Source organism: Pelecanus crispus, chromosome 1 (assembly GCF_030463565.1).
Source record: "Pelecanus crispus isolate bPelCri1 chromosome 1, bPelCri1.pri, whole genome shotgun sequence".
Lineage (NCBI taxonomy): Eukaryota > Metazoa > Chordata > Aves > Pelecaniformes > Pelecanidae > Pelecanus > Pelecanus crispus.
This window is the reverse complement of record NC_134643.1, coordinates 11,280,290-11,293,774: the sequence shown is the minus strand read 5'-3', so window position 1 is coordinate 11,293,774 and position 13,485 is coordinate 11,280,290. Positions and strand designations below refer to the sequence as shown.

Genomic DNA, 13,485 nt, shown 5'->3' with positions numbered 1-13,485 from the left:
AGATCTGATTCTTCACAGCATAGTTTCTGAAGGAAAAAAGAAAGAAGGAAAAAAAGTAACGTAAAATAACATTACCACTCTTGCAAACACCTTGCAGTTTGTGTCAAGTGGCATAATCTCACTACAGCAAATTATCAGAGATCCTAAGGTGCAGAGGAACACGTTTTGCACTTCTGATAAGTGAGATTTGGAAAGTCAATCACCCTAGGTGTTTTTGCATAAAATGATCTCCTTCTGGTTGCACAGAAAACCAGACTGCTCCTTCCGTCACACTACCTCCAGCTGCAGCCGAACTCTGCATTAACACCTGCCTTCCAGCCTTCATTATTTCCTTCACAGTTACTCTCTTCACAAAGAGTCCAACAACACGGAGCCCTCGTATCAGTTCGTTTCAAACAGCCTCACTTTAACTTCTGGGCCCGGGTTTTCTTTGCTGTCTTTTGCAGCAAAACAAGTTTACTAGCCCTCATTTAAGTGTGCTATGTAGCCCAGAGACTGCTCTTTTCTACTTTATATTCTGAAAGACTAGCTAAACACAATGATATCAAACTATAGTCTTGGAGTGATGCTGTTTATAGCAGACTCTGCAGGTTTTGTGCCCTAAGCAGACAGCTCTGCTCAGTGTGTTTGTGTAGAGCTGACCAACAGTTTGTGCCAGTTTACTATTCTTTTCCTTAGATCCACTTTGTCAAGCCAGATATAAGCTTCCCCAATCAGTGTCTTTTTCATAAACTTCCCTCCATTGGAGACAAGCAGAATCTGGGAAAATAATAATAATAAAAATGGATTATCATTGTGCATAGTAACATACTCCATTTGCTGGCAAACTTGAAAGATTCAGAAATGCTGAGCTCTGTTTTGGTACCCACATAAGAGGAGAGAAACACTGACCATAACCCTTTATACAGTCATCTTTCCAGCAGAAAGGAAGCCCCATAAAAACTGAATCTTCCCTCTCTCCTATTTTATTATCATGGGGTGTAGCAACTAGATGACAACCTTGAACTTTAGTGAGTAAATTGTTCACCTGCTGGTTACCAAAGACAAACACAAAGTCAAGTTTTGAGTTACAGGGTAAACTTTTATGCAGGGGAAGTACCAGCCCCTTGTAAGTGCATGGAACTCATAGGGTGCTCTGCATATAGGCTGCAACTCAGAGCAGACTGGTGTGTGAGAAAGTCTAGAGTTCTGGTTTCTGACCTCAGCAAGAGGTAGTCAAACCTAAAATGTAGAGTGGGTCTGAAATGTCATTCCTCCTGCAAGCCACACTATTGTGTCTGGTCTTATGGCTCTTGCTTGCCCAGCCATGGAGAGTGGGAAGGGCGAGAAATAGCCCTGGCACTTATGTGAGCTATGCGGGCTGGGTGTTCAAGACTCTCCCTGATATATCATACAGGCACATGTTTTCCAGCTAAGCAGGTTCATACTATGCAAGCAATAGCTTTCTCTGAAGGACCTGATTCATTCTGTGGATCTGTAGATTCATTCTATGTGTTTCTGGGAGAAATACATTTGGTATTATATATACTTCAGGGGATGAAGTATAGTTACACAGTCAGATAAACTCTAGCATTTCTTAATCGCACCTGGAATACTGTGTCCAGTTTTGGGCCCCTCAATACAAGAAAGACATTGAGGTGCTGGAGCGTGTTCAGAGAAGGGCAACGAAGCTGGTGAAGGATCTGGAGCACAGGCCTTCTGAGGAGCGGCTGAGGGAACTGGCGTTGTTTAATCTAGAGAAGAGGAGGCTGAGGGGTGACCTTATCACTCTACAACTACCTGAAAGGAGGTTGTAGTGAGGCAGGTATCAGTCTCTTTTCCCAAGTAACTAGCAATAGGACGAGAGGAAATGGGCTCAAGCTGCGCCAGTGGAGGTTTAGGTTGGATATTAGGAAAAATTTCTTTATGGAAAGAGTAGTCAAGCCTTGGAACAGGCTGCCCAGAGAAGTGGTGGAGTCACCATCCCTGGAAGTGTTGAGTGGATGTGGCACTCTGGGACATTGTTTAGTGGGCAGGATGGTGTTGGGTTGACAGTTGGACTGATGATCTTAGAGATCCTTTCTAATCTTAATGATTCCTAGTTTTTACTTTCATTATAAATAATCCAGCCACCAAGCCAGGAACATGAAATTGCTACTCTACCCTTAATTGGCTGAGTGGTGGACTTGGTAGTGTTAGGTTAATGGTTGGATTGGATGATCTTAAAGGTCTTTTCTAACCTAAATGATTCTATGATTCTAATTATTGAGTAACTGAATTAAAAAGCTCAATGCTTCTTTTTTTTTGTCAACTTCCTAGTTTTTCAAAAAGAAAAAGAACTCATGAAAAATTGCAGTTCCATGATAGGATTAGCAGCAGGTTTATAATATTCACAGTCACTGAGCAGACCTCCAGTAATGAGCAAGGGAGGCAAATGATAACAGTAGGAAGCTGTCACCCTCTATGTGAACCAGCAGGAGAGAAAATACAACACTTTCTTGCTTGGTTTCACAGATCTAGGCTAACAAAACAACAGCAGGACTCAAGGATTTTGTACTCCACTAAGATGCTGGAAGAGACCATACGGCAATGGATATGTAACAGAACTATAGAAGAACTAGAGATTCCAGCAATCAAGAACTTTAACATTTTTGAAAATGTTCCATTCTGATTTGGGAAACAAAGTAAAAAATGCAAAATTTACAGTACAACAGAAATTTAGGGGAAAAAGAAAGTGGGGGGGGGGAAGGAATTTTCAATTTCCTGGATGAGCTTCCTAGTTCCTTGGCCAATTTTTATATCAATTGGCAAGTAAAGTGTGTACCTGGATAGATTAGACACCTACAGTCTCGTCAGTAAGTCAGGTTTGATGAGGGAAGACCAAATGACCCTTAGGCACTGAGCTATTAGGGAACCCCACTTCACTCATCAGAAAGCTCATCCTTGGAGAAAATAGGCAGCCTTGCTCCATTGCTGGCGGCTTCTAGGTCGCTTGGTTCAGTGTTTCCTGAAGAAACAGACAGCCCAGAAGCTGGCAAGCCAAACCAGAACATCTGTGAAAAACATTCTTCTGGATTTTTCTGATTACCCTCACATAGGATATTATGTATTTCTAGTTGCAGCGAGCCAGTCAGCCAGGAGCCAGCTAGGGAACGAGGCGAAGGAGCCAGGAGCTTAGTGCTTTCCAGAAGGGTCCTAGGTGGGTTGCCAAGGAACAGAGAAATCAGGAAAGCGAGCAAGCAAGCTGCCAGGGGCTGAGGCAAGTGCCTGTCTGAAACCTGTCAAAATGTTTTCTGCAGAATGTTTTCATTCTGACACATCAACAGTTTGGGGACAGAAAAAATTTCAAACAGAAATGTTCTATCACTTCTGTCCTTGATCCTTCTCTCCACTCCTCCCAGCTGGATCCCTGGTATCTGTCTTCTCTAGCTTGTCTATCTCTCAGCCTCGGTTCTTCCCTGCTCCAGGCTTTAAATTCCAGCCTTGTTATCTTGAATCAGCTAGTCTCAGTTTCTAATCCTTAGGATTTTTTTTCCTTATTCCCAATACTCTTGACCAGTCAATTCTAGCTTTGCTCTTCTCTTCTCTTCTTTTTTTTTTTTTTTTCCTCCTGTTTTTCTCAATAGCCCATGGTCCCATTTTTATGGCTAATATTCACAGCTCTTGTTGATTTTTAGAGTGCAGACTCTTGTCCTCATTTTTGCCTCCAGTTTGTTCCCATGTCTCTTTACAATGTACCTGCTATGATTACCATTCTTGATCTCAACTTACTCCTTCTCTCTGATTTATTTCCTCACTTAATCTCCCAATTCAATTTTTGTTCTATACATTCTGGTTTTGTTTCCTTTCCCTCTCCACCAAATCTCTTTTGACAATGTCCAGCTCTTTGCCCCTAAATGTTCATCACTCAAATTCAGCATCCAGATCAGCAAGTTCAATGCTTTTTCATAGGAACAGATTGGCTGAGAAGTATGAAGAGCATATAAAAACAGATGTACTGAGTCAGATCAGAGATCTCTCCAGGCAAATATTCTGCTTCCAAAAGTGTACAGGGCAGTGCATAAGGCAGAATATAAGAACAGGGCAATCAGTAGTGACACTTTCCCAAAATACTTACTATCACCTGTGGACCATTGACTTCCTGATTCATAAGTGGTATGTTTGTATTTAACAGACTATGGGGTATTTTGCCCATGAATTTGTCCAATCATTTTCCCAGTTACCTTTTCCATGAAATCATTTAGCATCCACAATATATTAGGGCAATAAATTTTACAGCTCAAACTCCAAGTTGTGTGAAGAAGAAACACCTTTTTTTTGTTTTAAACTTGTTATTCTTTAACAATGTGATGGCTTATTTTTCATAGGACTCTGTGGGTTCTTCCTGGGAACCAGGAACTTATGGGTTCCTCTTCCCTTGGAAGCAAAGTTTCTACAGGAATTTTAGCTCTTAAATTTTGGCAAGACTTTATTGACCACTCTGGATTTTCCCAGGTAATATAAGATCTTAAACAGTCTTTTGTTGAAGCTATTGAATCACAAAGGATGTTAGGACACCTTAACAGAGGGAAAAGAGTATCTCTTTTTGTTGGCATTGTTTGGTAAGCAACATCAATTTTGGCTTTAATTTTAATGATACGACCAATAAGCCAACATAGGCACTTAAATAATCCAGTCTAACTTTAGTCATCAAAATGTAGCTGGCTTGTTTACTTCTGGCTTGTCTGCCTTCCAGATTTAAAGGTACAATAAGTGGGTGCTGGTATGCCCAGCAATTCTTCCCACTTACTTTTAAGATTAGCATACAGATACTGCTGAAATCATCCATGCCCTTTCCACTGACTAGAGGAAGCCTGAATATCTGGCTTATATTAGTTATCTACTCATGTGAAAGTAAATGAAGGTGGCTAAAGGGAATCCCACCTGTCTAAAAAAGCACACCTGACCAAATTATTAAATCTATCTAAGCAACTAAAACACAGGAGAGGGACCATTCCCTGAATCAGTTCCACACATCATTTGATGTGCCACAGACTGGAAATACCATAATCACCTTTACAAATCTAAGCAGAGAATATTTGACTTGGCATAATCGGTGATTCTGCATGTCTGAGATTATGGCTATTGTGTCTAATTCCAGGCACCACAACTTTTAAAGAAGTTGAGGAACTGGAGGGAATGATACAATGATTAGGCATTTAGGTAACAGGACTTATCAAAGAAATTTGGTTTACTTTGCCTGGAAAAATAGAGAGAAGAGCTATGATAACAACCCTCCAGTGTGCAAACATTTTTATAAAAAGCAAGCAGATCAGTTTTCCTCTGTGCTTTGTGAGGATACTTAAGGATAAATTAATTTTAAAATATGGCATATTTAAGTTAGATATTACATTAAACTTTCCAAATATATAGAAAAGTATTTTTGGAAGGCATGCATAACTTCCTTCTCTAGGGGATTTTAAGAACACATCAAGCCTAAAACATTCAGGACTGCTCTATGAATACCCTTCCTCAGTGTGGGGTGATGGATTAAATAATCTTTTAAAATCTCCTCCAGCCTGATACTTCTGTTACTATACAGTTGTGTTATTTCCTTTGTAATTTTGTCTTTTCAGCAAACAACTGGGGTAGAAGATTGATCTCAAATGTCCATAGCACAGCATGGACAACATCCAAAATCAGATTTCGATAAAATGGTGAATTACCTGAAGAGAATGCCCAGCAGGACTCAAGCTAAATCTAAACGTTTCATTGAACGAAGGCTCTCGGTCATGCCTGCATACCCTGGTTTTCTTCTTAATTACTCTCTTTTGGGTAGAGATATTGACAACGTACAGCTTCACATACAGGTCTGGGGAAGAACAGTTCAACAAGTTAAATACAGAATCTTTTAAATAATCATTGTTGCTGATGATTTCAACAGAGGGGAAGTGTTGTGAAGAAACAGAGCATGGTACTTTACAGAGCCATATTCTGTTCTCATTCACACAGTGTAGAAATGGGACCATCCCACTAAATCCAAGGGAATTACTTTGTGTTTACAATGCTGTCATTAAAGGAACAAATACCTTAATGTCTTTATGTATGTATGAAAATATTATTACTAATATGAGGTTTTAATTTTTAAAAAGCTTTTTCACCAAAATACAATTTTTACTAGATATCATTGTTCTTTAATAACCTAGGGAGTTATAATTTTTATTAAAGTTAAAAAAGGATTCATTTTTAACAATCAAAAGTAAATTAAAAAGAGAATTAACTTCTGGGAGTTAATTTGTTTCTACAAAATGTTTTTACTTTCATTAAAGCTGCTAATAGGAGGGAAAAAAAGCACTTAAAAAAGAATGTGATAGAATATGTCATTCTGATTAAGAAAAAATGTTCTTTCCCATTTTAGTGGTGATGGTAAATGACTTCAGATACAACCTATGCTAAATGTTTTCAAAGGATCATGGAGCTGGTTTCTGTATAATACCTGGTAGATGATCTGGAGATTTAAATTTGTACGTGATATTTCTGCACTGAAGGATTTCTACTATCAGCTGTTCTCCATCTGTCTTCATTTCCTTCTTTAATGCAATTTTGATTTCACCCATAACCTGTGTTTTACCTGGAAAAACAGAAAAAACAACCCTCATTAGTGTAAAATGAAACAATGTATCTTTCTAACATGGAAAGAAGTAGAGTTTTCTGGTTTGTTTTTTTTTTTTAGTTTGGGGGTTTTTTTTGTCTTTTTTTTTTTTCTTCCAGGACAGCTTATAGTTTTTAGTCAGGGATATAAGGATAATGTATTGCTTGAATGAACAAATGATAGATACATGCGGTACACTTGTGTAGCTTCATATATGCTTCAGAATGTATTTGCTTTAGAGGAGCTTTGTTCCCAAGGATACAAATTTCATTAGGAGTCATTACAAGTCATGTAACAATTCACCTTTTCAGAAACCTTTACTACAAGATGCTGAAGTAATCTATTAAAAAAAAAAAAAAAAAAGGAAAGGAAAAAAAGGAGAACATTCAATAGAGTGTTAAAAAGTAAGATTCTGAAAGGCAATGAATTAAGACTTTGGTGAAGTTGGCATTTCATTTCACCTTCTTACATATATGGAGCAATATCCTTCACACAATTTAAAGGGAAGTGCTCACTGTGGCCTTTAAAAGTAAAAGTGATTTCCCTTCTTATATGGGCAGAAATACAGGCTCATTATTCCTACATTGTACAGATTTCTCTCTAAATCAGTCCAGAAATGGAGAGAAGGCACAGCATGAAATGTAGGCAAAGCTGTTTTGCCTTTCCCCCGCCTGTCCTCCCACAGGGCTGTACTGAAGCCAGGCAGCGTAGAGCAGGGCTACATCTTCTAAATGCATGTGGTGGTGTAAGCAGAGCCCATGCCCTCAGCTCAGTGCTGTCTATAATATCATCACGTCGTAAAGGGGACTGTGCTTCTATATCTATTGTCCTACTATTGTGGAATATTATTTCACCTTCCTCTTCTCTTTAGACATTAGTTAAAAAAAAAAAAAAAAAAATCATTAAACCCCTGGGAGTCTTTATTACCTAGTTTCTGGTGCCAGCAGGCTGGAGCTTTAATGTATTACCAGGAAATTCTAGAAGCTGGTGCCAAGATGTTGTAAGGAGCAAAGAAATTCTGCAGAAAGTAAACAATTATGATACATCTGGAGAAGCTCCTCTCTTAAAGAGTAGAAAGTTACGAGGTGGCATTTAGAGATTACTTACTCACAAATGTGTAACCAGATTTGAATAATCCCCACTAAAAATGCCAGCTGTTGTTTCACAGATGTCCATGAGCAATCATACATTCTATTGTTTTTCCTACTTAAAATATTTTTTGGGATCATGAATAAAAATTTATTAACAGATAATCATAGCTACAACCTGGGCCCTCAACCCTCCTCACAAACTGAAGCTGGAATCTAACTTGGTTACAGTCAATAACAAATTTGCAACTGGGCTTCAGCTGGGTCAGCATTTCACCCATAGTTTGTAAAGTGCGAGACGACCTGTTAGGAGGCAAATGATTTTTTCACCATATTTAATCATCACAAAACCCTTCCTCTAGGTTTGAACATACAGTCATAGCTTCTTGCTTTCTGCCATATGCTTGTGAGGACAGAATGGAGCCCTCACCTTCTGATGGCAGCAGCAAAGATCATCAGTAGCTGGGATCAAAGAAGGAAAGGCCAACAATATCCCCGTTGTTATTCATTAAACTGTGCCATCATGTGTCAACGAGCTTTAACCTATGGAATAAAGCCCTTTTTCTGGAAAGTGTTGAGTGACCATAACTAGGGATCTAGCTTGGCTAAAATGTGGATTTTGAATGATTGGAAACAGATACAGGAAAAAAATTATAATGCCTCCTCTGCTCTGTGGATAAACTACCAAAATCACTGATGAAGACATGACATACCTGAAACATGTTGCATAAATCTCACTTTTTGATCAACGTTGGTTCTTGCACTGATTCCAATGCTTGACCATGATAAAAGCCCAACATGGACAGTTGTAGCACAAACCTAACATTAGTTTCAGTCAATCTTTAGTTAAACACATCCTTTTCTGGAAAATATGCTCTGCTTATTTACTTTATTTTATACCCTCTCTGTCCTTTAAGGTTTATTTGCAACTGTTGTTAGGACCTCCTCTTTCTTGATTACCTTAGTACCTTCTTTTTCACTTAAATGTGCATTCAACCTAAAACGAGATCAGGTAGATTGGATGCTACCTGTGATGCTGTGAGCCAGGAAAAGGGAGAAATGTTTCCAGAAAACTAGGATGTGTTTGAAAATTCCAGTACCATTTCTCAGCATCTGGAAATTTTCCATGGAGTATTTTGTATCCCCAGATACTCTTTACAACAAAAACCCCTGCTTCACTATTTAAGCCTCGTGGGGAAAACAATGATCTCTAGCTGCGAGCACATGAAACGATAGCTCTCTTGTGCTTCCATACTAATTTTTGTTTCTCCCACAGCATGTAGTGAAAAAGTCTTAACACCAGCCTTATGAAACATTGCACTAGAATAAATAACTACTTCAAAACCTAGCTGAATTTTGAAGACTCAGAAGAGATTCCTATTTCTTCCATTGTTTGGCTTTTTTGCCTCTGTCTCTTATATGTTCACTACCTCTTTCCTTTGAAAGGTGTGCAAGAACAGCTCAAATGTACATTGGTTTGTAGAGTTCATTCTTCAAATGGAAATACATTTAGGAAAAGAGATACACTGATGAGGGGAAGTGCTAATAATGAACTCTCTGTGAGCTGTTGAGAGAGTTCACAGTGGACTGAGCTGGACATGAATGTTCTTTGACTGATATGACAGAAATAAAGTTGCTCAGGGTGTCATGGGATTGGATGACCCTGGGTATTGCATTGGTAGGAATAGTTCAAAACAGAGCCCAGTCACAACTTTTTGCATTCTTCTATAAGTTTAGAAAACATCAATGGTAAGTGATGTGTAAACGGAACTGATTGCAGGTATTATGGTAGTCACTGGATGATGATAAACAAATGTTACAATGCAACTCTGAAAAAAAGTAAATACAGTAAAATAAATGTTGCATGTCTTTCTAGGAATGTACTAATATGGTTTTCTAAGACACTGGTAAATCATTTGAATATTACTGAATATTACTTGAATATTACTGTTTGCCTCCAGAAAGATGCATTCCAGGTGAAACATATGCAAACCAGGATTATCACAGTGGCAAAGAACCATATAGTACAGCACTAAAAACATTACTTTCTAATTTAACCTAGGAAACAAAGACTGGAAAAAGATGAAATCACTTTCTACAAACATTTGATAGAGTAAATCTTGACAGGGATAAAAAATATTTAAGCTGAATTTGTGTGATGTTTTACCTGTTACATATATGTCAAATGCAGACTTACTGATGTACTGCAAGAAGACCACAGACATGCACAGCAGCATCGTGTTCACGTTCAGAACACATTAACAGTAGCTAATGAATTCTTAAAATTACATAGCTATGATTAAATGCATTAGTGTTTTTTGCATGACAATACACCTCTTTTTAGGAGACCAGATTTATTAAAAATCCATTAACAATTAAAAGGTGATGGTTAATTAACTAAATTGCTCAGAGGTATTTGAGAAATCCAGGGGTTTAAATTTGCTATGGTGATGGCAGCATAAACTGTTGCTCTTGTAGAACTGTCACACTCCACACTGTGAAAGGTTAATTAGTTCTGCTATTAGTCTTAAAATGATTGCTGCTGTAAATCACAGGATGTGTCATCTGCACTGTTGTTATCAGCTTCCAAGGATTGATAACTATGGATTGTGCTCCCATTCCTTTTTCATCAGATGCCTGCTGTCAAAGAAAATTACCCAAGATAGTAGTAAATAGTTGTCTCCCATTGGTCTCTGTTATCAAGGCTATTCAGCAATGCATTTAAATAAGCAGGTAAATCTCACTGGACAATGTCAGGAATTTCATTCAGTTCAATTGTCTAAATGTAAATTTCTGAGATAATTTACACATTTGTCCTAGAATAAGTTGAATTGCCTTTTGAGATTGATTATAGCTATTCACATAGATGGACCAAGTGTGAGTACATTAAACTTGGAAATTTAAGTATGACATGCCTAAATGCTGCTACCCAATGAGCATCATACTAATTTGCTGGATGGATGCCAGATGGCCAGAAAACAGAATTAAGAAAATACATGAGCTGACTTTTTGTTCCATGGTTGTGTGTAGGTTAGTATGGGCTCCCTCTGTTCCAGAAGAGTGACTGGGTGTATTAGAGCAGTGGAATTAGAAATAAAGTAGTAGGAGAAAAAAAGATATATTGACAAATATTTCCCAGCATTTTTCTTTCCAGATGAATTTTATAACTGAATTATTGTTTCTAAAATAGGTAGGAAATGCTTTTCTGGAGCTTCAAGAGTCACACACTCTATGGTCAAGGATTTAAAATCACAGAAAGATCCTTCTGAGCAGCTTCCAGTGAGCCTGGCCTACTGAGCGTGGCAATGTTAATTTTGGGTTGTGGTGGTTGGGTTTTTTGTTGCTTTTTTTTTTTCTTCAATTCCTTACAGCACATATCATCCTCTTATCATAGAATCATAGAATGCTTTGGGTTGGAAGGGACCTTTAGAGGTCACCCAGCCCAACCCCCCTGCAGTGAGCAGGGACAGCTTTAACCGCATCAGGGTGCTCAGAGCCCCGTCCAACCTGACCTGGAATGTTGCCAGCGATGTGGCCTCCACTACCTCTCTGGGCAACCCGTTCCAGTGCTTCACCACCCTCATTATAAAAAATTTCTTCCTTATATCCACTCTAAATCTACCCTCCTTTAGCTTAAAACCATTACTCCTTGACCTGTCACAGCAGGCCTTGCTGAAAAGATTGTCCCCATCCTTCCTGTAGGCCCCCTTTAAGTACTGAAAGGCCGCAATAAGGTCTCCCCGCAGCCTTCTCCTCTCCAGGCTGAACGACCCCAACTCTCTCAGCCTGGCCTCGTAGGAGAGGTGCTCCAGCCCTCGGATCATTTTTGTGGCCCTCCTCTGGACCCGCTCCAACAGGGTCATGTCCTTGTGCTGAGGGCTCCAGATCAAAGAACTCAGAGGCTGGGAAAAATAAGCAGGACAAAACAAACAAACAAAAACCCCAACTGAACAAAAAACAACAGAACACCAGCTTTACTTTCCTACACTTTGTGGCTACAATCTATAGGACTAGCATGCCTTATCCATCATGTATGTAGGAGAGAAAGGAACATAGAGCCATGGTTCACTTTAGCAGGATTGCTCCTCCTATTTTTCCTTTGGTGTGTGCTCAGAGAAATGGCTGCATTTTAAGAATATGTATACTTTCAGTGTTTATTTTTACACTTTCTGATTATCAATACTCATGTTACTTTTCTGAAAGCACGCATCCCAGAGAGCAATGCCAGTTTTCCAGATGTTGGTACAGAACAGCTTTCTCTACTGCTGCAGACAAGTCCCCTTTAGGGAAGACCAGACACATCCACACTGCTTTGCTATTAGTCCTATGTATTCTGACCCTGTCTTGTCTTGTGGCAGAAACACAAAAGTTACTTTTTTGGTGATATTTTAGTGCAAAGAGCTGGAGAAAATTAGAGTTGCCTTACTGTAGCATGATGATGGTGGCATATAGACAACATGATGCTGCCCTGGGGAATAGCAAGGGAGAATGTTGGAGTATTTGGTGGTGCAGGGACAGCTGTGTTAGTGCTGATAGTCAGTATAGAGCACAGGGAAACAAACATGTCCTCCATGCTGCTGGAAGACGAGCAGACTGTCTCCAGAACCTAGGTTTTGTCTCAGAAAGAGCAATCAGTCTGTGCTAAAAGAATTCCCAGGAGAAAACTAAAATCATTCAGCATGGAAATTAAAGAACCCAGATCAGGGAATCATCAAGGAGAGAAATTATGTGACAGTGCAGATGCCAATTATGAGACTATATGATGCAATTCTGTAAACGTTCTCTTGAGGAAAGTCTGGGAATAAGAAATCTCCACAGATTTTTGCATTAGTGGCTTCTGGTATTTGGTACTTGTATTTTGTGTGAGGGCTCCCCATGAGCAAACTGAAACAAATGAAATCTGTCTCCCAACTTGTCTTAAAAACATTTCTGAGTATAACATGAAGTATTGTTTCTTTTGAATATGTTGCATTTATAATCCTGAAAGAGGGAGTAATAAGTCTCAGAATTTCTATAATCTTTCAGTCTAAGATTAAGAGATGAGTAATGATTAGCATATTGTCATCATAAGCATATGATCAGAATCAAAGACTTCTTTTGTTAGAACTAATTTCATTTCCTTAGGTCTTTATCTGTTTTGATACCCTGAGAGATTAAATTAATGAACTCTGTACAGTGTTCATTGATAGAATACAGGCATTTCTTTGATGTATTTTGTGACCATTTGTCTCATAGGTATCTAATGACCTGGACTTGGTGCAGCTATAGCTATCTCTAACACTGTGTAATGAGACATCACGTGTTCCAGGATTAAGAAACTCATATGCTCCTTATGTTACTGTATTGCTTAAATAAACAAAATCTTGGATTCAGCTATATTAGAGTATGTTTGTAATATTTAGATGGTTAGAATATGTAATAGCATGTCAAAATCTAAGGAATCCAAGGTGGGTTCTTGAGAACTTGATTCAAAAAAGGAAAATTTACAGCTTTAAAATATGGGACATGATTAAAAAGAAACCAAAAACATGGGTTCTTTCCCCAGATCCCCATCCTTTAGTAGCTTTCTGTGATCTTAGACTTCATCTCTGTGCCTAATCTCAGAGATGGATATAATATCTACTTCTTTAACTAAGAGTTATTTGGATTCAGTCACTGGGATTGGGTATACTGTAAAGAGAGAGACTTTAATCATGTAACAATAAACAGGACTTTGGTGTGTGGTCCCTAATACCATGAGAAAATACAAAGATTTAGAAAGGCTGATGAGGACCTATGCCACTGTTA

The 13,485-nt window shown here is 38.6% G+C and overlaps 1 protein-coding gene across 1 annotated transcript in view; it reads right to left on the bottom strand.

The window, feature by feature from the left end:
• Positions 1-618: 618 nt before the first annotated feature.
• Positions 619-13,485, bottom strand: part of PCLO (piccolo presynaptic cytomatrix protein) — a 388,529-nt gene continuing 375,662 nt past the window's right edge. The window contains exons 25-27 of the mRNA XM_075722389.1: positions 6,455-6,589; positions 5,685-5,830; positions 619-759 (exon numbers count right to left, since the gene is read on the bottom strand). Of these exons, the coding sequence (XP_075578504.1) occupies positions 619-759; positions 5,685-5,830; positions 6,455-6,589 (422 nt within the window). The remainder of the gene's footprint in view (positions 760-5,684; positions 5,831-6,454; positions 6,590-13,485) is intronic.